This window comes from Fundulus heteroclitus, unplaced genomic scaffold (assembly GCF_011125445.2).
Source record: "Fundulus heteroclitus isolate FHET01 unplaced genomic scaffold, MU-UCD_Fhet_4.1 scaffold_98, whole genome shotgun sequence".
NCBI classification, from domain to species: domain Eukaryota; kingdom Metazoa; phylum Chordata; class Actinopteri; order Cyprinodontiformes; family Fundulidae; genus Fundulus; species Fundulus heteroclitus.
Genome location: NW_023397450.1, coordinates 556,137 through 581,156, shown reverse-complemented (window position 1 = coordinate 581,156; position 25,020 = coordinate 556,137). Strand labels below are relative to the sequence as shown.

At 43.1% G+C, this 25,020-nt stretch overlaps 2 protein-coding genes and 1 long non-coding RNA gene across 4 annotated transcripts; 1 reads left to right on the top strand and 2 right to left on the bottom strand.

The window, feature by feature from the left end:
- Positions 1 to 1,744: 1,744 nt before the first annotated feature.
- LOC118556181 (interferon-induced protein 44-like) lies at positions 1,745 to 23,045 on the top strand. 2 transcript variants are annotated; one of them, XM_036135006.1, is made up of 8 exons: positions 1,745 to 1,838; positions 1,946 to 1,966; positions 2,039 to 2,072; positions 21,603 to 21,804; positions 22,072 to 22,230; positions 22,360 to 22,528; positions 22,615 to 22,715; positions 22,786 to 23,045. In XM_036135006.1, exons 1-8 carry the CDS (start codon positions 1,805 to 1,807, stop codon positions 22,945 to 22,947), a joined length of 882 nt encoding a protein of 293 aa, XP_035990899.1. In that variant the 5' UTR covers positions 1,745 to 1,804; the 3' UTR covers positions 22,948 to 23,045. The 2 variants fall into 2 exon arrangements, with proteins under 2 accessions (XP_035990899.1, XP_035990900.1); XM_036135007.1 differs by lacking the exons at positions 1,745 to 1,838; positions 1,946 to 1,966 and adding an exon at positions 3,647 to 3,648 and having other exon boundaries at positions 2,052 to 2,072.
- LOC118562578 lies at positions 6,402 to 20,515 on the bottom strand. The gene is made up of 2 exons (XR_004930678.1): positions 20,356 to 20,515; positions 6,402 to 7,629 (listed from the first exon to the last, which is right to left on the bottom strand). It is a non-coding gene; the product is annotated as an uncharacterized LOC118562578 (long non-coding RNA).
- Positions 17,250 to 20,100, bottom strand: LOC118562572. Its single transcript, XM_036135001.1, has 3 exons — positions 19,714 to 20,100; positions 19,456 to 19,523; positions 17,250 to 18,580 (listed from the first exon to the last, which is right to left on the bottom strand). Exon 3 carries the CDS (start codon positions 18,561 to 18,563, stop codon positions 17,517 to 17,519), a length of 1,047 nt encoding a protein of 348 aa, XP_035990894.1. The 5' UTR covers positions 18,564 to 18,580; positions 19,456 to 19,523; positions 19,714 to 20,100; the 3' UTR covers positions 17,250 to 17,516.
- Positions 23,046 to 25,020: the final 1,975 nt, after the last annotated feature.

Below are 25,020 nucleotides of genomic sequence, written 5' to 3'. Positions count from 1 at the left end.
TTTTCTCTTCCTGGAGTTCGTAGATATATCACCGGCGTCCACATCTCCGAATGACCCTGCTAGCAGCCATGGATGCAGCTTGTGATGACATCACAGCAGAGTCCTGCAGAGGGTGGATTCAGCACTCAAGAAGATACTTTCCTCAGTGCATTGACAGTGCTGATATTCTCTGTGATGATGAAAATATTTGGATAGACAGACGGGAGCATCTTGGTGTCCACGACTGATTTGCAGCACTGTCGGTTTTTCAGTGTTATCAGTTTCAAAACTACTGCAGTGAGGTTTACTGAGCCAATGGGAGTTTATATTTGTTGTAAATGTTCTTTTATTCCACTTGCAAAAATACAGTATGAAATGCATATACAGTGTCTGAATTCTTATTTAATTCTAGTTTTCAAAATGCCATGCATAGTACATAATGCTGTCTTGACTTTACATGAGCACTCCCAGATTGATTTTTCACAATGAAAACATGTTCAAACTATTTGATTTAATTGTTCAAAGATGCTGGGGTCATAATTTGTCATTTTGACGACGCTGACACTTTCATTGATGTAAACACTTGCTTTTGCAGCTAATATGCAGCTTATCTGAATTCCCAGCATGAACTTTCACTTTCAGTCTGCAGTTTAGACAGACAGGCAGGCAGGCAGGCTGACAACATAAATAGACAGACAGACAGACAGACAGACAGTCAGAGCTTTCATAATTGAGGACAAAGTGAAATTTAAAAAGTATGACACACTAATATTCAACCTTTTAGTCTCATAATAAAAAAAATGCTAAAGCCACCAATAGATCTCAGAAATGCAAATACCTTCTGTTAATATATTTGTTGGAGAACACTAGTATACAAACAAAAGACTAGAAGGAAGGATTACAAATGTTATCAGTTAATGTACACAATGTGATTTACCAAAACTGACATGGATTGCAGATGCCATTTCTGCGCATATATTTAGCATGTTTGAAAAGCTGGTGCAAACTAGGACACAAAAATGGCTGGTGTCATAGTGGTGAAAAAGCGTCATAGGCACAGTGGCACAGTTTTCTGGGGGCTAGGGGTTCATGAACCCCTGAAAAACCTGATCTAGTCCATATAACCCTCCATTCCTAATAATATTGAATCATTCTGATCCTTTTCCCCATGGCTTGATTGCACAACATAAGTGATGCAAAACACAGTATCTTGCATGACTAACGTGTTGAATTTTCTTTATATTCCTTGAAGTCTGCTTTACTTACAGCAAACTGGTAATTTCACAGTCTTACAGGAAAAAATACAAGATGGAAATACATACAGTGCAAACACTTTAATAAGTACAAAAACATTTATCACTGCAGTGCAGAGACCAAAGAAAGTGAAAGTAAAAGTAAGGGACTTATTAGAAATCACGTGGTTCCACAGTGCAGGGGATTTAAGAGGGGAGAGGGCTGCTGTTGATTCATTTTGCAGAAGAGCACCAGAAACAAAATGGCCCAATATCCAAAAGGTGTTTGGGAGTTGTTTTCGGGTGAGAGCATTTTACTTTAGATGACTTTTCTAGATATTAGCAGGATTTTTATCTGCTTTTTATTAGATTCTAACAAGCTTTTTAACCTATAAACCCTATTAACAATATCTGTTTAGTTCTTTATGAGCAGCTCATCCAATCAGCTATCACCATCATCACTGTTTTTTTTTCTATTTCCTTTACTCCTTCAGACAACCACAGGAAGCATTTTGGTAAGTTAGTATCAAACCCAACTCTGCCTAAGGTAGCAAATGAATTATCCTCTGCTTCTGTTGCTGAAACTGATTTAAATGAAAAGTAAAGAATTCAAATGTCTCAGTCTGGGTAATATTGGACACTTTCCTTTTTATATTTGTGAATGATTACATTGAAGAAACCTTTTTGGGACCAGTTAAATTAATGTTCTTTTGGGGTTTTTTTCTTTGAAAAAGCTGCAACAGCTGAGTCTCCAAGTGAGTAATTACATTTTGTTTCAGAAAATGTTTGATCATCTTTGCAGAATAATAATTCATGTTTCTGTTCAGTTCTGGATGAACCGTGGAGGGAACTACAATGGGGGTGAGTTTTCTGAAACAGTCAGTTTCCTGCTGCTGGTTTGTTTGTCACTCTGTTGAAATGTAAAATTGGGGCTTCAGAGCTCAGTGGAACAAAGAACGACAGATGAAGTAAGTGAGTTAGCTCTCGACATGAAGTTCTGTTGTGTTTGGCTGGGTTCTGGTCAAAGTTTGCTCCAAAAGGGATTGTGAGTTAACAGGAAATGGAGGAAGGAAATAGATCAGGAAAGAGACGGCTGGAACTAAACCATTTAGTGGAATGAAGCTGAGCCTTAAACAAAAAAATATGAACTTCAAATAACTGATTTCTTTTTAAACTAATCATAAGTGGACCATCGTCACACAGGAGGAATACAGTTCAAATCATTCAGCTACAAACAGATTACTGGGAGGATTTAAAAGTCTTATAAAATGAATGAGACAATCAGATAAGTTAAACACCGACTATAAAGGTGTGGTGGGATCAAAGCTTATGTTTGGCCTAAGAAAAGAGCAGGCATACAAGGAAAAGGAAGACCTAAAGTAGTGGGGCTGGGGTGGCTCTTCAGGGTAGCACAAAATAATTCAGTTGGATAGAAGATGGTGTAATTAAAATTCCAATGGAGCTCATTAGGCCCGTTTACACTACACCTAAAATCCGAGCCATGCCAAGACCAGTCCGAGCTTGGATCAGTTATCCAAGACAAGCCGACCCATTTACACACAAAGCTTGTCTCGGTTCCTTGGTTGTTCCTCGCCTCCTAGTGGCGATCTGTGGTACTACCGCTCTCTGAGATTGAAGGCGGAAGCAGCAAAACAAAACAGCGGCGCCCGTAACATTCAGGATGTTATGCTTCATATTGTGATATTTTGGTGTTTGCGGAGAGTCAGGGGAAGAAGGCAACCATTGGTGAATTTACTTGAGAAAGTCGGCTGTTTGGGAAGTGGATGAGACAAACGAACGTCTAATAAGGATTTACAGACGCCGGAAACAATGGCAGGCGCTAAGGTTCATCACTGGAAATCATCACTGGAAATCGTGTGGCATGGTAAGGAAGCTAATATTATTATGAATTATGAACCACGGACAGTCAGCTGACTGTAAGGGGATGACGCGGTCTGCTCATGCGCTCTTCATCAGAAAACCGGGCCAGAAAAAAAAACCAGGCCGAGATCTGCTCAGGAACTGGTCTGCAGTTAACGCGGTCCGGTTATGTTTAGCGCGGTTCAGTTCAGTCTGCTGACCATTTACACACAAGAGTTATCTCGGTTACGAGCTCGGACTGGTCTCGGCTCGGTTAAAAAAGTGTAGTGTAAACGGGCCTTTAGTTTCCATATAACATACAATTATAAAGTTTGTTTTGGTGTTAATTGCATAGTGTGTATCTGTAATGATATTGCTGATATGTGTTATTAGGTACAATCTGACATGTTAAAGGCATACTATGCAACATTTTTCAGTTAATTAATGTGTTCCATACCGTTTTGGATGATTAAATGAGTCATTTCAGGTCGAACAAACGTTTTCTCTGCCGACTGGGGGTCTGTGGGGGAAATACCGTACTTGCAATTGCAAGAGCTCACGGCCCGCACACACAGAAGTCTCGCTTTACAGCGAGAACTCCATGTGTTTTTTCCCTGCCATTCACTATATGCACACGCGAAAGCAACAACAAAGAACCGCGTGTTAACGTCAAATAAACATGCAAGCATATCTAGTTTTATTATTATTATTATTATTATTATTATTATTATTATTATTTATTTGATTTTTTTATGTTGGCGAGACGCTACTGCGGCGGCTTGACGAGGCGGTGGCGGTAGCGTCTCGCCAACATAAAAAAAATAAAAAATTATAATAAAATAATAATAATAATAAAACAGGCGAGGCGGCGGCGGGCGCGGCTTGGCGCTGCTTGCCGAGGCGGAGGCGGCGGCGGCCGGCCGCCTCGCCAAGATAGCACTGCGGGAAGCTTGATGTACTTTCACTGTGTTAGTCATTGTTTGTACTGCCGTTTTTTCCACTTTTCGTTGCGTTCGCCTGTCTGCTAAGCTCAAAACAACCGCGCCTGGCTTGATGGAGAAACCAGGGGTCCATTCTTCGTACGTCGCTAACTCAGTTAGCAGGATTTCATTGTTGACGATTTGGCATGATCTTGGATCGTTTGGTTCTTCGAAAGACTTCCTGCACTTGTTGTCATAGCAACAAGTGCGCCAGCTTGAGCCTGCTCGAGAGCAGGCTTATTTCATGTAAACAAGATTAGATCACGGCTGTATAAGCGGAGGAGATGGGAAGTCTGCCGTAGCCATGTCCATTTTTACGACTGCAACCTGTTGCGGAAGGTGCAAGAATAATTTGCAGAGTTTTTCGAATTAATCGCGTATTGCGCAATAGACAGGATCCTTTAGCGCAGCGCGACAGTGTAGAGATTTTTCTTGGTGGCTGTTATAAACAGACAAACACATCATTTAACAGTGGCTTTTAAAGAGGAAAAAGTGGTGTTGGAGCCATAAATCTAAAATTTTGAGTTATTTGTATGGTGGTTTGCTTTTTATTTTTATCCTATTCAGTAAGAAGATTTGTTCGGGCCATTTTATTGTGAAGTTTAGTTTACTTTGAAAGGCTTGCTTCCTGTCGAGCCGTATATTGTATTAGAAAAAACTATGGTTGGATTATCTAGACACGGAGCAATACAGTTTTACCGTGTAAACTGTGGATGACTTGGAAAAGGAAGATTTTCATTTTTTATGGATAAAGATTGTTTTGTTTTTTTTTGTTAAAATTCCCAGTTTGCACGTGTCCTTTACTTCCCGTATCTAAGGAATGACACTGAAATTTGGATCTCTTGACATAACAAGTGCCTTTTTAAAATACAGTATAATAATTAAAGGCTACCATTTTGTAGAATATTCTTGTATTTCACTTTTACTTGTCCCCATGTTCTAGTGGGTCCCGTGGAGGCTCTGACATAAAAGAACAAAGTAAATATGAGATTATTAAAATGCAAAAATACATACTGTAGAAAGTGATAGAAACATCTACCATGGACAGTATTTACACATTAATTTGTCTGCTGCTTTTTGCCAGCCCTCTCTCCTGGCTTTAACAGATTTTTAGGTGTTTTAATTAATGACTCAAATTCGGCATAACCTTCCATTAAAAGCTCTTGTTCTGCTTGGGAGAAAAACTGTGGGCGTTCTTTGGCCATGCTGAACAACCAATAGCAGCGCTGCTGATCATTGTTTCTACTATCGATACATTTCCCCTTTTAAACAAACGCATGAACGCGCAGTTGTCTCAGATAACTCAATCCAGCCATACTAATCGTAAACAACAGGTGTGTTGGAAGAACCCAATTAGCCGGATCAGGATTAGCCGGATGAAATCATCTTGGATGTCTCATTTGATCTTGGATGTTTTAAGCAACGTACGAAGAACGGACCCCAGAACAGCTGAGCATCTTTACGACAGTGCACTTTTACTTTCGCCCTCTGGGGGGAGCCTCGCTGGAAAATCAACCCCGGTTGCATAGTATACCTTTAAAATCAGCTATTTCTTGAGGCATTGTCAACCTGTCCAGAATATTATTAATAAGTTGACCCAGCCCCCTGCCCTGCTGCTTCGTCATCGCTGGAGGAAGTCGCTCCAGGTGTAGGAAAGCTGAAAACCCCACGTTTCAGTTCACTACTTATTTTTTACTTATTGGCATAACTATATGTTATTAAGATCTTTAGTAAACAATGGAAATCTCAGTTGATGTTTTACTCTGAAAAGATGGACCTAAAATAGCTGTAGGTATGGTCATAACAAAAAAATGTGTTCTATAAAAACAAAAAAATGAGAGCCAGATTAAGCATTTTGAGAACTCTCCCTAATTGTAATGTGAGCTGTAATCAGAATAATAAATACAAAAATCTGTTATTGATAAATAAATGTAAAAAAAAAAAAAAAAAAAAAAAAATCTAAAACAAGGGAGCTGGTGTTGGACCTTCAGAGATGCAGACCCACATCACTGACACAGGTGAACATCCAGGAAACTGATGTTGAGATAGTGGACTCTTTTCAGTACCTTGGTGTTCACCTGAACAATAAACTGGACTGGTCCCTTAACACTGATGCTCTTTACAGGAAGGGTCAAAGCAGATTCTAGATGCTGAGGGGCTGAGGTCTTTTGGACTGCAGGGGGCGCTCCTGAAGATCTTCTTTGCCTCTGTGGTGATGTAACGGGTCCCAAGCTGGGCCGGGTACCACGTCACAATATTGAAAAAAAGATGAGCGTTCAGTGTCTCGCTGGCTTTGGGCTCTGAAAAACAGAGTGAATGATCACAGGATCAAGAACACCGAACCATTCTCTTTCGTTTCCAAAACTCCTCTCATTTATTCACAATTATATAACAAAACAATCAATCAAGCAACCAATAAAATATTCCCAAAATCTGCAATAGTGTCTCCTTCAGTGTCCTCTTCCAGGTACAACGTGCATACGAACCTGTATACAGTTCTTATTCCCTTTTTTTCCAGGTAGCGTATGTTTCAGGTAAGTAGGTGAGTGTGTGTCACTGTCAGGTAAGTATGATATGTGTGAATGTAGGTGAATGTGCAGTGTCCAGTGTCCATTAAACAGGTGAGTATGTAATGTTGTTGTTTGTTCTGTTCCCATAGAACACAGACATACAGTATAACCATAAAGCTATTGTTATATTCAACATAACCATATAACTGTCAAAATACATTAGTTCCTCTCACACTCAGTATCACGCTTTGACTTCAATAAACACCTAAACCCATCATCATTTCACATTGAAATATATCCACGGGCACTCTCTGTATAGGTACTAGTCCCATATAGCTGCCATTAAATAGTACAAATAATACTGTTAGCCAGTGCAGTTTTTATAGTGCTGCTAATCACAACTATAGTGCAATATGAATTCACTTTCATTTTCTTTAGCTTAAAGCTGCTCAGAATACTCTATATGTCTTTTTAAAACGTACTGACATCATTGCAAATGGGGAATAAAAATGGAAAATAACAAATATGTTCAAACCATTCCAACAACAATAAGTGTACCAAAGGCTCACTTATCTTCATAAACCATATAGTGTACAGTAAACCCTTAAACACAAATATTTGGAAATGTAAAGAGAAGAAATATTAAAGTATTATAATAAATGTAAAGATAACAAAACCCTTCACCTAATAAAATACAGTTGTCAAGTAATCAGGTAACCAACAGTAGTAATATCGTAGATGAATATAAACAACCATCTCTCTGTGTTTAGTACATGCGGTGGACGGCGCCATCTTCAGTGTCACAAAGCCGCCCGTTGCCATGGCAATAACAGCAGCACAACCCGCGAAAATCGCGGACTTTTTATAGTGTCTAAAACTCGATCTAAAGCACTCAAAAATGTCATAAACGGTCTCCCAGTAACTTCACATAAACTATTGAATCTTAAGGGATAAGTTGAGGTTGTTTTCACGTTGTACTAACCTGAAAAACAGAGTGAATGATCACAGGATCAAGAACACCGAACCATTCTCTTTCGTTTCCAAAACTCCTCTGAGGGGAGGGAGCACCTGGAAACACGGACTATGACAGAAAGGTTCCGTTTCTCATCCTAGCGATCTACAGCGGATTTCTACTGATATTATTTGGCTGAATAACCATTACAGTACATTCAAATACTTTTAACTTGCATTTTCATTTTCAATTAAAATAAAAACTATTTTACTCTTTGTGAGGGTCTCACACACTCCCCGACAAACAGAAGTGGCTCCTGACACCTGACCTCAATAATAGAAAAACCCAAAGTCCAAACTTCTTGTAAACAGTGTATATGAAAAATAATAAAGTTCTTCTGAGCGAGGTACCGAATGTCTCTACTGTGTGTAGTCCATGGCACTTCTGGAGTGTATATGAGTATGCGTGCGTGCCTGGAAAGTATGCGTATCTTCTGTGTGTCTCAGTTCAGAAACAATGAATGGGTGCAAATGGGTAGTGAGTGATGGAGGGGACCATAGGGGGTTGAAAGGGAAGGGGGTAGGGATAGTACAACTGGGGCCACTGTATCGGCTGGATTCCAACTGTATTCACAGTGGGACGGGGCTGGTAGGCTGGTTGGCCCAGGGAGGGGTAGGTAAACACATAGCCAGGCCGTCTCACCCTGGTAGATTGTCTCAGAGGGGGCTGTCGGTCAGGTTGAGGCTCTGGGATGTCTTCCTCCAAGTCGACTACTTCGAGTGGGGCTATTGCTGGGTCGTCATGCGGCTGAGGCTGTCCCACGTCCTGTTCTGCCTCACTGAGTACCTCCTGATCCTCTTCTGTAACACTTTCTCTTTCCCGTTCAGGTTCAGCAAGGACTCTCTTATCCTGGTAGTTTCCATTCTGTTCCTCCTTTCTCTGTGGCTCTTGAGTCACACTTTGATCTGGTACGTGGCGGCTGGTCTGGGAGTTCTCTGCAGGTATCCGCAGCCAGTAGCGATAGACTCCATCCTCTTCCTCAGAGTCACTTGTGTTTGGACTCTGTGTCTGTTCTGAGCGTCTCTTAGCTCTCTTGTGTGACTCACGTGCAGTGGTGATGGGCTTCTGGGGTGGCTCTATAGGCAGGTCATTCACTTGTAACAGCAGGTTTCTGTGCAGAGTGCGAGTAGCTCGACCTCCTGTCTCAGGGGTCACTTTGTAGACAGGATTGTCTCCAACCTGCTCTTTTACGAGGTAGATGGTCTGCTCCCAATATGGTCTCAGCTTACCAGGACCACCCCTCTCACTGAGGTTACGGACGAGGACTCTGTCTCCAGGCTGAAGGACCACTCCTCTGCTCCGCTTGTCATAGTATTTCTTCCCTTTTAAGCTGGACTGCTGACTGTTTGCATTGGCGATGCGATAAGCTTCAGTCATTTTTCCTGCCCACTTTTCAGCGTATCCTCTGTGGGTCCCGTCTTTTTCATCTGTTAGGAGGCCACACAGCAGGTCGACAGGGAGACGTGGATGCCGGCCATAGAGCAAGTAATATGGAGAGAAGCCGGTGGCTTCATGCTTCGTGCAATTATATGCATGGACCACTTGTGGCAGGTGATCTTTCCAGTTCTCTTTTTCTTTCTCTCCCAAGGTCCTGAGCATCTGTAGCAGCGTGCGGTTCAGCCTCTCTACAGGGTTACCTTGGGGGTGATAGGGGGAGGTCCGGGAATGGCCCACGCCGGCTAACTGTCGCAGTGACTTGAACAACTCGTTCTCGAACTCCCTACCCTGGTCATGGTGGAGCCGAGATGGGTATCCGAATCTGGGGATAAAATCATTGAACAGTCTGTCGGCCGCCGTCTTGCCTGCCTTGTTACGGGTGGGGTAGGCTTGTGCGAACCTGGTAAAGTGGTCGACTACGACAAGAATGTACTCACATCCACCACGGGAGGGCTCCAGGTGGAGGAAGTCGATACACACCAGTTCGAGGGGAGAGTTTGACGTAATGCTACCCATCGGTGCTCTTTCATGCACGGCTGGCTTCTTCTGTTTCAGGCAAGGGCACTTTCTGGTGACGTATTCTTCTATCTCTCGTTTCATGAAAGGCCAGTAGAAGCGCTCTCTTGCTAGAGACAGTACTTTTTCCACACCGACATGGCCCATGTTGTTATGCAGGTAGGTGAGAGCTAGTGGCCTGTAGGTGGCGGGTAAGACCAACTGTTTGCGTCCTATTGTCTTCCTGTACAGCAATCCACCTTCTATGTGCAGCTTGCTCCACTCTCTGAGGAGACGCATGGTGTCTGTGTCACAGTTACCCTTGTTGCACTCTGTCGGTGGTGTGTTATTCTCCTTCAACTCCATCACTTTTCCGATCGCAGTGTCTGCTCTCTGTTCTCTTACCAGCTCATCATGGCTAATCGCCTGCAGTGGTTCCATGTAGGGTTGGGTTTGGGATGCTAAGTTGAGGGCTGCAACCCAAGCAACGTCTCCTCGTTGGGCTCTTCGGGTTCCCTCCCATGTAGTGCACACAGCCTCATCTGTCAGCTCCTCAGAGCACTCTGTCATGAGGGTGTCGATATCGAGGGGACAACGGGAGAGGGTGTCGGCATCGATGTTAATTTTGCCTGGTCGGTATCTGACATTGAAGCTGAAATCTGCAAGCTGTCCCACCCACCGGTGGCCTACTGCGTTGAGCTTGGCGGTACTTAGGACATATGTGAGCGGGTTGTTGTCCGTGAAGACAGTGAAGTGAGGGGCGTAGAATAAATAGTCTCTAAATTTGTCACATATCGCCCACTTTAACGCCAAGAACTCAAGCTTACCACTGTGTAGATGGTAGTTCTGCTCTGCTGGTGTCAATGTGCGTGAGCCATAGGCGATCACTCTCAGTTTTCCACCCTGATGCTGATAAAGCACTGCTCCGAGGCCTTTCTGTGATGCATCGGTGTGGAGTGTGAAAGGCTGATTGAAGTCAGGGTACGCCAGCACTGGGGGTTCCATCAACATGTCGACCAGACGCTCCAGGATCTGCTGGTGTTTCTTGTTCCACTCGACTGGGGTGCGAGAGGACTGCTGAGGGGATTTTGTTTTCCCTCGAGAGGGTTTAGACTGGGGGCTGTCAGACTGTTCCTTGAGCAGGTCATACAGGGGCTGGGCTATCCGTGAGAAGTCTTGCACGTAGCTTCTGTAGTAGCTCAGGAAGCCTAGTATTTGTCTGACATCTCCGACCGTCTTTGGTGCTCTGTGTTTTAGTATTCGCACTGCCTCCAGGTCCTTAGGATCCACTCTAACCCCTTCTGCTGACACCAACCGGCCAACATAGCGAACCTCTTTCCGGAACAGCTCACACTTTTCTGGCTTTAACTTTACGCCGTGGCGTTGGAGAGCTTGGAGGACTTTCCGCAGGACTTGCACATGTTCGTCAAAGGACTTTGAGAAGCACAGAACGTCATCTAGGTAAGGAATGCAGCATTCATCTCGGAGCGTGTCGAGCATCTCCTCCATGCTCCTTTGAAATGCTGCTGGGGCGTTTGATAGGCCAAAGGGGATTCTGACCCACTCGTACAGTCCCCATGGGGTCGTGAATGCAGTCATGTACCTTGATCCTTCTGCCATAAAGCCTTGGTGATAGGCCTTGCCCTGGTCGAGTATCGAAAACCAGCCATATCCTCCCAGGGAGTCGGTGAGATCCTGTATGCGGGGGAGGGGGTGCCGGTCCGGCACGGTCTTGTTGTTGAGGAGCCGGTAATCGATGCACAGGCGCAGGGATCCATCCTTCTTCCTCACACATATGACAGGGGCTGCATAAGGGGACTGGGACTTGACGATCCATCCTTTTACTATCAGGTCCTGAACATATTCCTTCACCTCTTTGTAGAGTGGTTTCGGGATCGATGCGTAGGCCTTCTGCACTGGGATGTCGTCCTTGAGCCTGATCTCCATCTGTAGTGAGGGGATGCAACCGATGTCGCTACTGTCACGTGAAAAGGCCCCAGACTCCTCAAACAGCATTTTCTCCACTGTCTGCTGTTGTTCAGGGTCCAGGGTCTACAAAGGACCTGTGTCCTGCCTCTCCACACACAAAGCAATGCGTGCAGTCCTGCAGATTCTGTTCTGTACATTTTGGGCAGCGCGCTGTCCTCCCCCTCACTTGGAAAGAGGGCTGGGGTGTGTGATTGGGAGGTGGTCGGGCTGGTGGTGGTAGGAGAGGGATGCAACTGGGGGTTGGCTGAAAGGGGTGGTATGGCTGGGTTTGGGGTAGTGAGTGGGCCATCTGGGTGTTGCTATTGTTCACCTTAGCATCCATTAGTGCGGCCACCATCTGTGTCAGGGTCTCCACCTGCGCACTGAGCTGTTGGATGGTCTGGTGGTTTTTGTCGTCCGCAATGATGGTGTGTCTCAGTTTGTTATCCGTCTGTCCACCTCCTGTCTCCACCTTGGCAGTGTGGGCCTGTGTGTTCTTCTGGCGGGGAGGCTGGCTGAGTCTGCGTTGATGTTCATTCTCGTCGCTGATCATTTTAGTCATTTGACCGAGGATCTCCTCATCTGTGACTTGGCTGTTGGAGACGAGGGGTCTCAGTCTCTGTCGAAGGTCGGCGTGTTTCGCTCCCAGGCCCTGATAGATCGTGTTGAGGAAGACCCCTTGGATGGTCTTAGGGTCATAAGAAATGTCCGTGTCGGCCTGCTTTGACTGGAAGAAGAGCCTCTGTTTGAGTCCGATCATGCGGTACAGGAACTGCTGGGGTGACTCTTGTTCAGCTTGTCGGGCACACATCAGCTCCTGAAACATCTCTGTGGTTGCCTTCTCCCCAAGATGGGACCTGAGGAAGACCTTGAGTTCGGGGACAGCAAGCTCATCCTTGAATGTACCTGGTTTTATGATTCTCAGCACACCCCGGACCACTTCTGTCTCCGGGAAGCCATCTTTCAGTCCCTCGTCGATTCGTTTACTGATGCTGTTATAGCTGATCTCTGAGCTCTGGTCTCCAATTTGGCCTCCATGGACCTTGAACTCTCTGCGCTGGAGAAAGGGGAGGTCTTTCAGGGGAATCATCCTCTCCGGGGTGGTCTGTGGAGGGGGCGTTGACACTGTCCCACCGTGGTGGTTGTGTGTAGGGGCGGGGGAGGCAGCCGCAGCTTCTAATAGTCTCAGTTTCTTACCCAGCTCCTCATACATTCTCCTCAGTTCCTCTCCTGGCTGGGTGGTTGCATTGTTGGGGGGGTTGGAGTGGGGAGGCATGATGATGCTGTTGCTCGGGGGGTCAGATGGCGGTGGTATGGGGTCTGAAGGGGCTGTACTGTCAGGGCGGTTGGAATGGGGATTGGGTGGCCTCAATGTGTGGACTGAAGGAGAAGGTTTGGGGCTGGCACTGAGCACGGCATGTGGCGTGGCGGCAGCGGGGGACTCTGTATCTAATATCTTGCAGATGACATCATTCAGCATCAGCAGTGTGCTCAAACCTTCATCCTCGCTTCCCAGAAGGTCTTCAGACTGCATGTAGGCGATGACGTAGTCCAGGCATCCTTCCTCATCAGCTGGACTAAGTTGGTCGATTTCGTTGCCAGATACGAGGTCCTTCGCAACCTCGTAGAGGTGGGCACTTGATAGTCGAAACAAGTTCTTCTTGATGTTCCACACCACCTCTTTCCGTTGCTGGGACATGGTGTGTGGTTCTGATGATGAGTCGATGTCTCGTTGGGGGTAACTACTGGTGTGACGAACCAGCAGTGTTGATCCTTGGTGACTGATGTGCTGTGCCTCTCCACTTCAGCTGTGCAGCTCCCTGGCGAGATCTTTTGTCTTATCTCTGCTCCTGGACACCCACTGGCTGGTTGCTGGCCTGTCACGACTGGTCACCGTGGTCTCGTGGTTCTGGTATCACTGGATCAGCATTCCAACCGGACGAGCCCCCACAATTTGTAACGGGTCCCAAGCTGGGCCGGGTACCACGTCACAATATTGAAAAAAAGATGAGCGTTCAGTGTCTCGCTGGCTTTGGGCTCTGAAAAACAGAGTGAATGATCACAGGATCAAGAACACCGAACCATTCTCTTTCGTTTCCAAAACTCCTCTCATTTATTCACAATTATATAACAAAACAATCAATCAAGCAACCAATAAAATATTCCCAAAATCTGCAATAGTGTCTCCTTCAGTGTCCTCTTCCAGGTACAACGTGCATACGAACCTGTATACAGTTCTTATTCCCTTTTTTTCCAGGTAGCATATGTTTCAGGTAAGTAGGTGAGTGTGTGTCACTGTCAGGTAAGTATGATATGTGTGAATGTAGGTGAATGTGCAGTGTCCAGTGTCCATTAAACAGGTGAGTATGTAATGTTGTTGTTTGTTCTGTTCCCATAGAACACAGACATACAGTATAACCATAAAGCTATTGTTATATTCAACATAACCATATAACTGTCAAAATACATTAGTTCCTCTCACACTCAGTATCACGCTTTGACTTCAATAAACACCTAAACCCATCATCATTTCACATTGAAATATATCCACGGGCACTCTCTGTATAGGTACCAGTGTTGTAGTCAAGTCACTATGCCTCGAGTCCGAGTCCAGGTTCGAGTCACCAGTGTTTAAGTCCAAGTCAAGTCCGAGTCATTAAAAAAAAAATCCGAGTCAAGTCCGAGTCGAGTCCACTACTCATCCGAGTCAAGTCCGAGTCGAGTCACTATTGACGTGTGATGTATGACATGAAGCAGTAACATTCCATTGCACTAATAACTCTTTCGCTGTAGTTACCCTTGGTTTTACTCGGTAAAACTACCGCTTTTTCCAAGTCTAAGACGTCTCCTAACCATGGTTTTTAAACATTGTTGTTATGGAACGCCCAATAGCGACTCGAGGTACGCTGATAGGCCGCACATGAAGGATGTTAAAGCCGCAAGCGGCGTCGATCGGCCATCGCAGCCAAGCGCGCTCCGGCCTATTGGCCACCGCCGCGGTGCCGGCCGGCGGGCGGTGTTCGCGCACCGACGCGGTGCCGGCCGGCGGGCGGTGTTCGCGCACCGACGCGGTGCCGGCCGGCGGGCGGTGTTCGCGCACCGACGCGGTGCCGGCCGGCGGGCGGTGTTCGCGCACCGACGCGGGGTTCGCGCACCGCCGACCGCCCGCCACCACAGATGCTGTTACGCATTTTCCTCGCTCGTCCACCGGGCGATTCCCACAAACGCGTTCGGCAGTGTTCCCCCATGACTCACAACAAATCTGGTGTGGATCGGTCGATGCAGCGAGGAGATACAGCCGTTGGATAATGATAATGCATTTGGCCACCGGACCGGACTAAATTGTTCGGCGGGCCGGAAAATTTATACCGATTCCTGGACGGTGACTACAAACAGAAAAAAAAAAAACGACCAATGACGGCATGAACACCGAGCAGGAGAAAAACAACGACTTACCTTCCTATCAACTCGGCCCGTCTTTCCGAGCCCTCGACACTCAAGCCATCGTTTGAGCTGAACGTTGGTATGTTGTTCCACAGTTCTACCAGTAAAATGGGCGCCTGGACATTCTTTTGTGAAAGTTTAACAGCTGTAAAATCGGTCATATAGTTGTGTCTGTTGCATGTGTAATGGCTGGTTGCTACGTGCGCTCTCACACTGTTTGCCCAACCTTAGCGGCAAGGGGCGTTGCTCATGAGATGGTGACGTCACGTGCGCGGTACGACATTTAGATATTAAAATCATACACCAAATAATATTCTAATGACATATTAAAATTATAGCCTAATGATATAAAAAAAAAGTCGAGTCTTTTTCTCAATTTCCGAGTCAGAATGATCTGAATGTAGGAGTCCGAGTCCAAGTTCGAGTCATCAGTGCTCAAGTCCAAGTCAAGTCACGAGTCTCTAAATTTAGCTAATGACTCGGACTCGAGTTCGAGTCTCGGACTCGAGTACTACAACACTGATAGGTACTAGTCCCATATAGCTGCCATTAAATAGTACAAATAATACTGTTAGCCAGTGCAGTTTTTATAGTGCTGCTAATCACAACTATAGTGCAATATGAATTCACTTTCATTTTCTTTAGCTTAAAGCTGCTCAGAATACTCTATATGTCTTTTCAAAACGTATTGACATCATTGCAAATGGGGAATAAAAATGGAAAATAACAAATATGTTCAAACCATTCCAACAACAATAAGTGTACCAAAGGCTCACTTATCTTCATAAACCATATAGTGTACAGTAAACCCTTAAACACAAATATTTGGAAATGTAAAGAGAAGAAATATTAAAGTATTATAATAAATGTAAAGATAACAAAACCCTTCACCTAATAAAATACAGTTGTCAAGTAATCAGGTAACCAACAGTAGTAATATCGTAGATGAATATAAACAACCATCTCTCTGTGTTTAGTACATGCGGTGGACGGCGCCATCTTCAGTGTCACAAAGCCGCCCGTTGCCATGGCAATAACAGCAGCACAACCCGCGAAAATCGCGGACCTTTTAGTGTCTAAAACTCGATCTAAAGCACTCAAAAATGTCATAAACGGTCTCCCAGTAACTTCACATAAACTATTGAATCTTAAGGGATAAGTTGAGGTTGTTTTCACGTTGTACTAACCTGAAAAACAGAGTGAATGATCACAGGATCAAGAACACCGAACCATGGACCTTACCAAGCTCCGCCCACAACTGACCTAAAATTCTGAAGTCTCACAAACAAAGCCTCGCGGCGCATTCATTCTACGGTAGTTTCTATGTAAACATGGCGGTTTCCACTTGGACGGATTCTTTGCGGAGTATTCCTGACTCGATTAGTGCGTCATTTCTGCCTGATTTTGAGAAAATATCATCGACAACAATGGACAGAGGAGTTAACAAGTTCATGTCATCATTTTTGGACGAGTTAAGGGTATTTGAGCCACGCGAAGCCTCCAAAGTTGTGCAGGTCACCGCAAAATGCTATCGGTCGATGAGGAAAACGGCAGACCCTCACTCCCTCAGCATTAATATAGATGTGGACAAGATAACTGATGCCTATTGTTCTTGCAAGGCTGGGTAAGTTGTGCATTCATCGTTTTGTCTGTTACTTTTGAAATCAGCGGATAATTCCTGTGGTTTGTTGGCAAATGTTTGTGTGGCTAGCTTGATACGCTGTACTTGGTGCTAGAGTGGCTAACACGAGGAACAGTTTCGTCCAAAGCCTCTTCTGCTAAAATAAAATATTTAGTGTATGTCAGATACAGTACACGATTGAGATTGATCTGTTTAGCTAACGTAAGACTGTGTAGCAGACATGCTTCACGGTCTTGAAGCTGTAAAGTTGTATCAGTACTGCCGTTATGTTGCAATTAGCTAAAAGCTGTTCATGATGCATGCGTTTATTGTTGATTTTCTTTTTTTCAGACTTGGGGGTCATTGTTCACATATTATAGGCCTCCTCAAGACCTTGCAGTATTTCAAACTGCAAAGTTTTTCCTCAATCCCTGACCGATTGAGCTGCACCAGTATGCCACAAGCTTGGGGAGCACAATCAGCTCGGGGTTTGAGGATTGAACCCGTGCCCATCAACCACCTCACTCTAGCACGAAACGTGACTCACCGCAAGCGCAGACCGAAGGAATGCAGTGTGGACTTGAACAAAATGTATGTACTTTTTTACTGATTTAGATTTGAAACAAAATTTAACAAAATAAATATATGTACCCTGGTGTTGTTTTATGATTCTGAGTGTAACTACAACTGCATGAATGCAAACAAAACCAACACATAAAACTGTTCTTTATTTTAATTAATATTGCAAATTTGACAACTCTCAAAATTCATTTTCATTATATTTACAGAGTGACAAAGGTTGAACCCGAGGAGATAGCTGCACTGAAATTATTACATGGTACTCCATTGACATATATGCTGACGCCTTCAGCACCAACTGTCTCTACACCCCTGGGAGAAGTGCAAATTGGGTCAGCTGTTTCCTATCAGGTAAAAATTAATGAAATGTGTACTAAAACAAGACTAGTATTACTGTTCTTACATTTTCTTCAAAACAAAGCCCTGGAAAAGTGTCAAGTAGCAACACACAGCCCATATTCTGTTTAACTTAGGAAATAATATAGCAGGAATTGTACAACCAACTATTTTGAAATCTTTAATGCGAGAAATGAGTCGTTCAACATGCACTCTGTGTCTTGCTATTTTGTCAGTTAGTGCAAGATCTGCCTGAGACAACTGTTTGTCTGCTGAGGCAAAAGGTGGTATGTTTAAGGACAGACCAAGGGCATTTATCTCATCCTTGATTGTAAACCCTTTGTCTGCCATGACACCGTCACCATTCTGAATGTAACCAATGTCCTTCAGTTGTTGTATGGTTTCATAAAAACCACTTGCTTTTGTAATGGCCTTGTCTGATATTGATCCTGTGAATAATTCTGATGTGAACATGAAAGACCCCCGAGAGTCACAACCTATGAGTGCCTTGAATGTTGTGGTAGACTTATAATCGCTATATAGTTGGCATTGCACACCATGGGCCCAGGGGGATTCTGTTTTTAATTCTGTTCCATCAATAATAATTAATGTTGTAGGGAAATTAGCTTTGAAGTCTTTTGGCATGTTGTCTATTATAGTTTGTCTGTGTGGCCAGATAGAAACAGTGCACAGCTTAAGATAAATAATGTCAATCCAAGTGTTAAATACTATACCAGCTGACTGTTGTGAAATGCCGAACCGTGTTGCTAGATCGAACAGACCAAAGTTTTGTCTTAGTCTGCACATAGTCAGGAAAAGTCCATTTTCTGCTGACATTTCTCTAATGTCATTTCTGTTTTCATCATAAGTCAAAGTCTCCCTCTTTGGCAAGAGAAATGTAAATAGTGACATGAAACGGACTAGTGTAAGTCCTGTATAATATACACACAGATTTTTTTTGCTGTTCTTCTCAGATTCAACAACAGCATCAATACCAAACAGTTTTCGTTTCTGTTCTTTCTGTAGCTCTGTTTCTAAATTTTCCACTTTTGCTTGTAAGCGACTGATTTCAGTTTTTGCCATTTCCAACTCTGCAGTCACTGCAAGCATATCCAGCGGCGAAATCCCTGAAAACAAAAAATAAAAAAGGACTAAATATGTATATATAGACAAATGTATATAATGTGATGATACTGCTCTTTTGTTTCAGACAAGGAACTTGAAGGCAGATGCGACAGCGGTCATGCAACAGTGTGGCAACACCTGTGTCACAAATAACCCACCAGTGGATCTTCCAGAAAGATATAAAGCGTTGAAAGACCTTAATATTTGTGAAGATCCTGTGGAACTGGAAGCTCGAACCAGAGAACAGAGTAAATGTGCTGAGTGGTTTGAGGCAAGAAAAAAAAGGCTTACAGCCTCAAATTTCCATCGAGTTATGGTCAGGAAAGCAAAGGTCACACACAAGTTTTTAGAGTCAATTTTTGACGCTAACTCTGTTTCAGCCCCTTCACTGGATTACGGGCGAAGAAACGAGCCCTTAGCAAAATCAAAATATTTACAGACTCATCAGGACCGGCACTTGCATGAGTGTGGCTTTGTGGTCAGTAATCACTTTCCCTTCATAGGTGCTTCACCCGACGGCAAAGTATGTGACGGTGGCCGATCAGGTCTAATAGAAATAAAGTGTCCGTATACCGCTCGAAATTCCACCATTCTGGATGCCTGCATGCTACCCAATTTTTGCCTAGAAATGCAACCCAGTGGCTCTGCTCAGCTGAAGAAGACACACATGTACTATGCTCAGGTTCAAGGTCAACTTATGATCACAGGATGTGATTTTTGTGATTTTATTGTTTTCACCCACAAGGATCTACATGTAGAAAGAGTGTGGCCAGACAAAGTATTTATGTCATCCATGTTAGAAGTTTTAGCTGCTTTCTATCAAGATCATGCTGTGCCTTATTTACAAAACCTGTAGGAACTGGTTATCCTCACTTACAATGTTCATCTGTTTGCACCTCTATCCCTTTGTCTGCATCATTGTTTTCTGCAGCATCGTAGGTATCCCTGTAAATAATTCAGAACATTCACTGTGAACTAGATGGTATCCCTGTAAACAATTGAAACAACAAAAGTGATTCTGTTTCTGTTTGATGTTCATGTTTGTGGAAAATGTGAATTGTGACACATGATAAATAATAAAATAACTTTTAATCAGCACTGTGTTATGGATGTGTATATAATTGTGTGTACTAACAAGCTCTCTGCTCTAATCGATGGTCTCTTGTCTTTGCTGTCCTGCCTACTTGCACTTTCCGATGCTCTTTTTCGTGCGCGCCTAGCTTTATGCACTCGCGCTCCGTCTGCTGGTGTCGGATAAGGATGGGACGCTGTTGGCCCATCCCCGCCGACAAAATGCTAATAAATAAATAAATAATAAGCAATAAGTATTATTGCTTTGCTTTAAGTATTAAAGCAAATTTATAATACTTACACCAGCACACACTCCCTTGTTCTTATTGATCCTACGAAGGTTGAGCTGCTCGTGTGGTCGCGCACAAGCTTTGATCCAAGCCCGGCATTCTGCACCTGATTTTGGAAATCGGTGAATTTTCCCACCACAAATACGATTAGGGTATCTGACATCACCAGTACAGATACGCCACTGGCAATGGAGAACCATTATTTTTTTATTATTTTTCGATTATTAACTCGAAAACTTTATGCCGGTATGCTAGCACAGCGGTAGTATAGCACTACATTAGCTTGTGTTTGTGAGACTTCTTCGAACGTTGTAGCCACTCTATGACGTAGAATGGGCATCAGCCAATGAAAAGCGGCCCCTCTGGTAAGGTCCATTCTCTTTCGTTTCCAAAACTCCTCTGAGGGGAGGGAGCACCTGGAAACACGGACTATGACAGAAAGGTTCCGTTTCTCATCCTAGCAATCTACAGCGGATTTCTACTGATATTATTTGGCTGAATAACCATTACAGTACATTCAAATACTTTTAACTTGCATTTTCATTTTCAATTAAAATAAAAACTATTTTACTCTTTGTGAGGGTCTCACAGTGACATCAGCCATCTTCTACAGTGTGGTTTGTTGGAGCAGCGGTTTATCTGTACACGAGAGGAACTGCTGGATAAACTCAGCAGGAGAGCCAGCTCTGTCCTGGGATGCTCCCTGGACCCAGTGCAGGTGGTGGGAGACAGAAGGACTGTAAGAAAAATTCCATCCCTGATGGACAATGTCTCCCACCCCATGCATGGAGCTGTTGCAGAGCTGGAGATAACTTTTAGTGACAGACTGCTGCATCCCAGATGCTCTAAGAACCACTTCTCTAGGTCGTTTGTTAGATTTTATAATCTCTGCTGCTCCAATCTCTGCTATAGGCTTCGGCTGCTGGAGGACATCAGGGCCTATTTCTCTCACTCTGCTGAATTCTCCTACTCTTCTCCAATTTAGATTATTTTTGTTATTTCAGCTTTTAACTTTTTGTTCTGTCATTCTTTTTCTTCATAGTAGATACACCTGGTCTGGTGTTCAGTGAGCTGTGGCATCATCCAGGGGAGACAGATCATCTGTCATTACCATATAACATAGAAAGGATTCCTATGAATGTGTGTTTCTGTGCTTTTTTGTCTCTATTATTGTGTCTCTGCAGTGGGCCGAGGCAAATTACCATTCATACTGAGCCTGGTTCTGGTTCTGCTGGAGCTTTTTCCTCCCTGTTGAAGGGGAGTTTCCCCTCCACTGTTGCTTCAGGCTTGCTCAGTAAAAGGCATTGCTGCTAAGCCATGGACAATGAAGACGACTCTCCCTGTGGCTCTATGCTCTTTTAGGAGGAGTCAATGCTGCTCGTCAAGACTTGATGCAATCAACTGGGTTTCCTTAGAGAGGAAACTTTCTGACCAATCTGTATAATCTGATTGAATTTGACATTATTAAGTACCTTGAGGTGACATGTATCATGAATTGGTGCTATATAAATAAAATTGAATAGAATTGAATTACAGAGATTAAGGTTTGTTTTATTAAATTCTTCTGCTGTTGTTTGGTTTTGTATCCTGTTGGACTGAATGGTTTCTGTTAAGTCTTTGCTTACGCGTAGAACTAACTAACTAATGCACTTTGGATTCTCAGAAAAAAACAGGAGGATCTTCGGTATGTGCAGGAATACAAGCCTGCACAAGATGACATCAAGTACCTTCGAGTCCTCCTGTACGGACCTGTTGGAGCTGGGAAGTCCAGTTTCATCAACTCTGTCAGTAACGTCATTAGAGGACGGATGTCAAATATTGCTTTGGCCAGTGCGATGACCTCTGACATAAGCTTTACCCGAAAGGTAAAAAAACTAGGATGCATCTGTGTATTTTCCAGAACCAAATCAATGTTGCTATTATGTCAATAAAATACTTGTACAACAGAAAAAGAGCAGGTCAGTCTGGATCATGTTCAAATTTCTGTGTTCATAAAGACATACGCTCTCAACTTCTCCCTGTTTCCCAGCGATTAGTTAAGGTTTTGCTAGACTTTAATTTAAAAAAATTAAAGAAAGTCACTGCATCAGCTGTAATTTGCTCTGGATAAGCTTTTATTCCCTGTGTTTCAGTATGAAACTCACAAATTCATTAAAGGACGAGGAAGCTCAAAGACGTTTTACCCTGTTGTCTTCAACGACATCATGGGTTTGGAAGAGGGGAACAACAGAGGAGTTCATGAAAATGACATCAATCTGGCTTTACGAGGACACGTGAAGGAAGGTTATAAGGTATGACAGCTGCAAAAACCTATTCTGGAAAATCTGCAATAATTAATTCATTAATTCACTCCGTTATATAACAACCAAATTGTTGTTGGTTTATGTTAAACTTCATGCTGTTTATTTTGTCTTTTCCAGTTCAACCCAGTTTCTCCACTAACTGAAGGTGACCCAGGCTACAACCCGACACCCTCCGCTGACGACAAAGTCCATGTGCTGGTCTGTGTGATGTCTGTAAACGCTTCACAGATTAAATCATCAGTTCTGGAGAAGATGAAGAACGTCAGAGAAAGAGCCAGTGAATTGGGTGATTTTACAGAGAGTAATCTGGAAAGAAACTGTATCTGGATTCACTGTCACTCACTTTAACCTTTCAAAGCTTTCTTCCTGCAGGAATTCCTCAAATGGCCATGATGACGCACATCGATGAAGCTTGTGGTGAAATCGAGAAAGACCTGAGAAACGTGTACAAGAGCAAACACCTGAGGAAAAAGGTGAGTTTTGGTCAAAGATATAAGACTAACATGTTTCAGACTGTAACTATGAGTTGTTTTTAATGTTCAGATGAAAGACTTCAGTGCAGCAGTTGGAATCCCAATGAACTGCATCTTTCCTGTGAAGAACTACAGCGAAGAAATTGACCTGAAAGATGATGTTGATACTCTGATCCTGAGCGCCCTGCGGAAAATGATCGACTTTGGAGACGACTTTATTGAAAAAAATTAAACAGAGACTTAGAGGAAACACTGAGGTGAAACAGGTGCACTTACATATACTTTATATCCACAGGACACAGCCAAAGCTTCGTTAAGTAACGTTAAATTAGGACTCCAGTTCTGGACTTGAGAAGTAAAAAGAACTCAGCATAAAGCAGAAAAAGACTTTAAAGAATATTTATTGTAGTCATTTCTAGTCATTTTTCCACATGAAGCACTTGCAATGACACTGTGTTCAAAGGAGCTGTACAAATAAACTCGCTTTGCCTTTTCCTATTAATAGTACATTAAATAAGTAGTTGCTATGTTACATAATGTAATGTTAAGCATATCTGGGATGTTCGGTTAATTGGAATGTTTTATGTTAGAGGAAGTTTGAATAAACCTCATCAATCAAACTCATGAGTCTTGTTTGTTTAATCGTTCTCTGTTGTTTAGTTGAGTTTTTAGCAACACTTACAAAATATTGCTATCTTAACAATGCTGCACAGACAAATTCAGGCTAGGGCTCCTTTACACCATATCGGATGCTGGTGGATGACAGAGATCAATCACTACCACCCTGGTACTACTTTCTTTACACTCAACAAAATGGTGTCAATGGCTTGAGTTATCTTTGTGCTGCAATGTATGCAATGTGCCTTTTTATGTGAAAGTATGGTTTTGAAGATAGAATGAAGGTTGTCCAAATTTGACGACACAACCTGGAGGTCACAGACAAAATGCACCTTAAAACAGAGCGCAAACCATCCATTTTCTGACTCACTTATCCCTCATGGGGTCGCGAGGCAGGGTTCAATATTTTCTACACGATATAGTTTAGCATTCTTCGTTATTTTTTGGCAATCTGGAAGTTATTCTGTTTGCGCATGCGCAAATGAGCTAATGGAATGGATCGTGCTACCAGTGTCACGAGTTTGAAGGGAGATGAATCCGGAATTCAACCAACACACTAGGAATGCTCTTTACGGAGATTTATTAGAGGGAATGAAACGGGCAAACAGACAGGATCCAAAAAAAGGGGTAAGGCAGACATCCAGACGATACTTGACAGGCAGACAGAAACTGGGCAGAAAAATACAAAACGTGTTACAAAAAATGAATCAAGACGCTGGGAGCTCTTACCAGGAAAACAGGGGATGCACGCATGGTATGATTGGCGACGACCCGACAACTAACTAAGGAGGGAGTGAGGCTTAAATAGACGGATAAACAGGTGAGCGGAATTGAAAGTAATTAACCGAAGGCGGGAGCGATACAGAACTGACAGGACACTAGATCACAGAACTAAAATCAGAACTAATACAGGGACCAGAATAACTGATGAAGTAAAAAGGCTAAACTGGAATTCAAAACAGAAATAAACCCAGAGGCAGAAATAAGCTACTTAACCAAAACAATAAACATAGACCGGATAACCTAAAACAGTACAAAAGCTGAAGAAGCCAAAACCTGATAGCTGATCAAATAAATAAACGTGAACAAAAACCCAAATTATGACAACCGGTACAGATCGGGTAGGGACAACAACAATGAAGCTAGCATCTATTTTGACCCTATATACACACACACATATACATATATATATATATATATATATATATATATATATATATATATATATATATATATATATATATATATATATATATATATATATATATATATATATATATATATACACATATATATACATACATATATATATATATATATAAAATGCTAAATATTTCAGCACATGATATTCAAAGTACTTGATAGCTTTAGTAGGCTACGTAACATAAAAGTATATGGCATTTGACATTTTAAAAGTCTTAACCCTAACCCCCCACCCCCTCCCCCCCTGAACATCAGAAAATCATTGCTGTTCCTAGTGTTCCATAGTTACTGGAGGAAAATAGGGAGTACCAATATAACGTCTGGTGGCTTCACAGCGAAGTGTACTACCAACGGCCAATCAGCAGTTCAGTGAATAAATAGAGATCAGTGGTTTCAACACGCAATGACGCGTCTACGTGTGTAACGTCTATGCTGTCCACTCTGCAAGACTGAAAGTGAACGTAAAGCGAAATTAGTTGCTGTT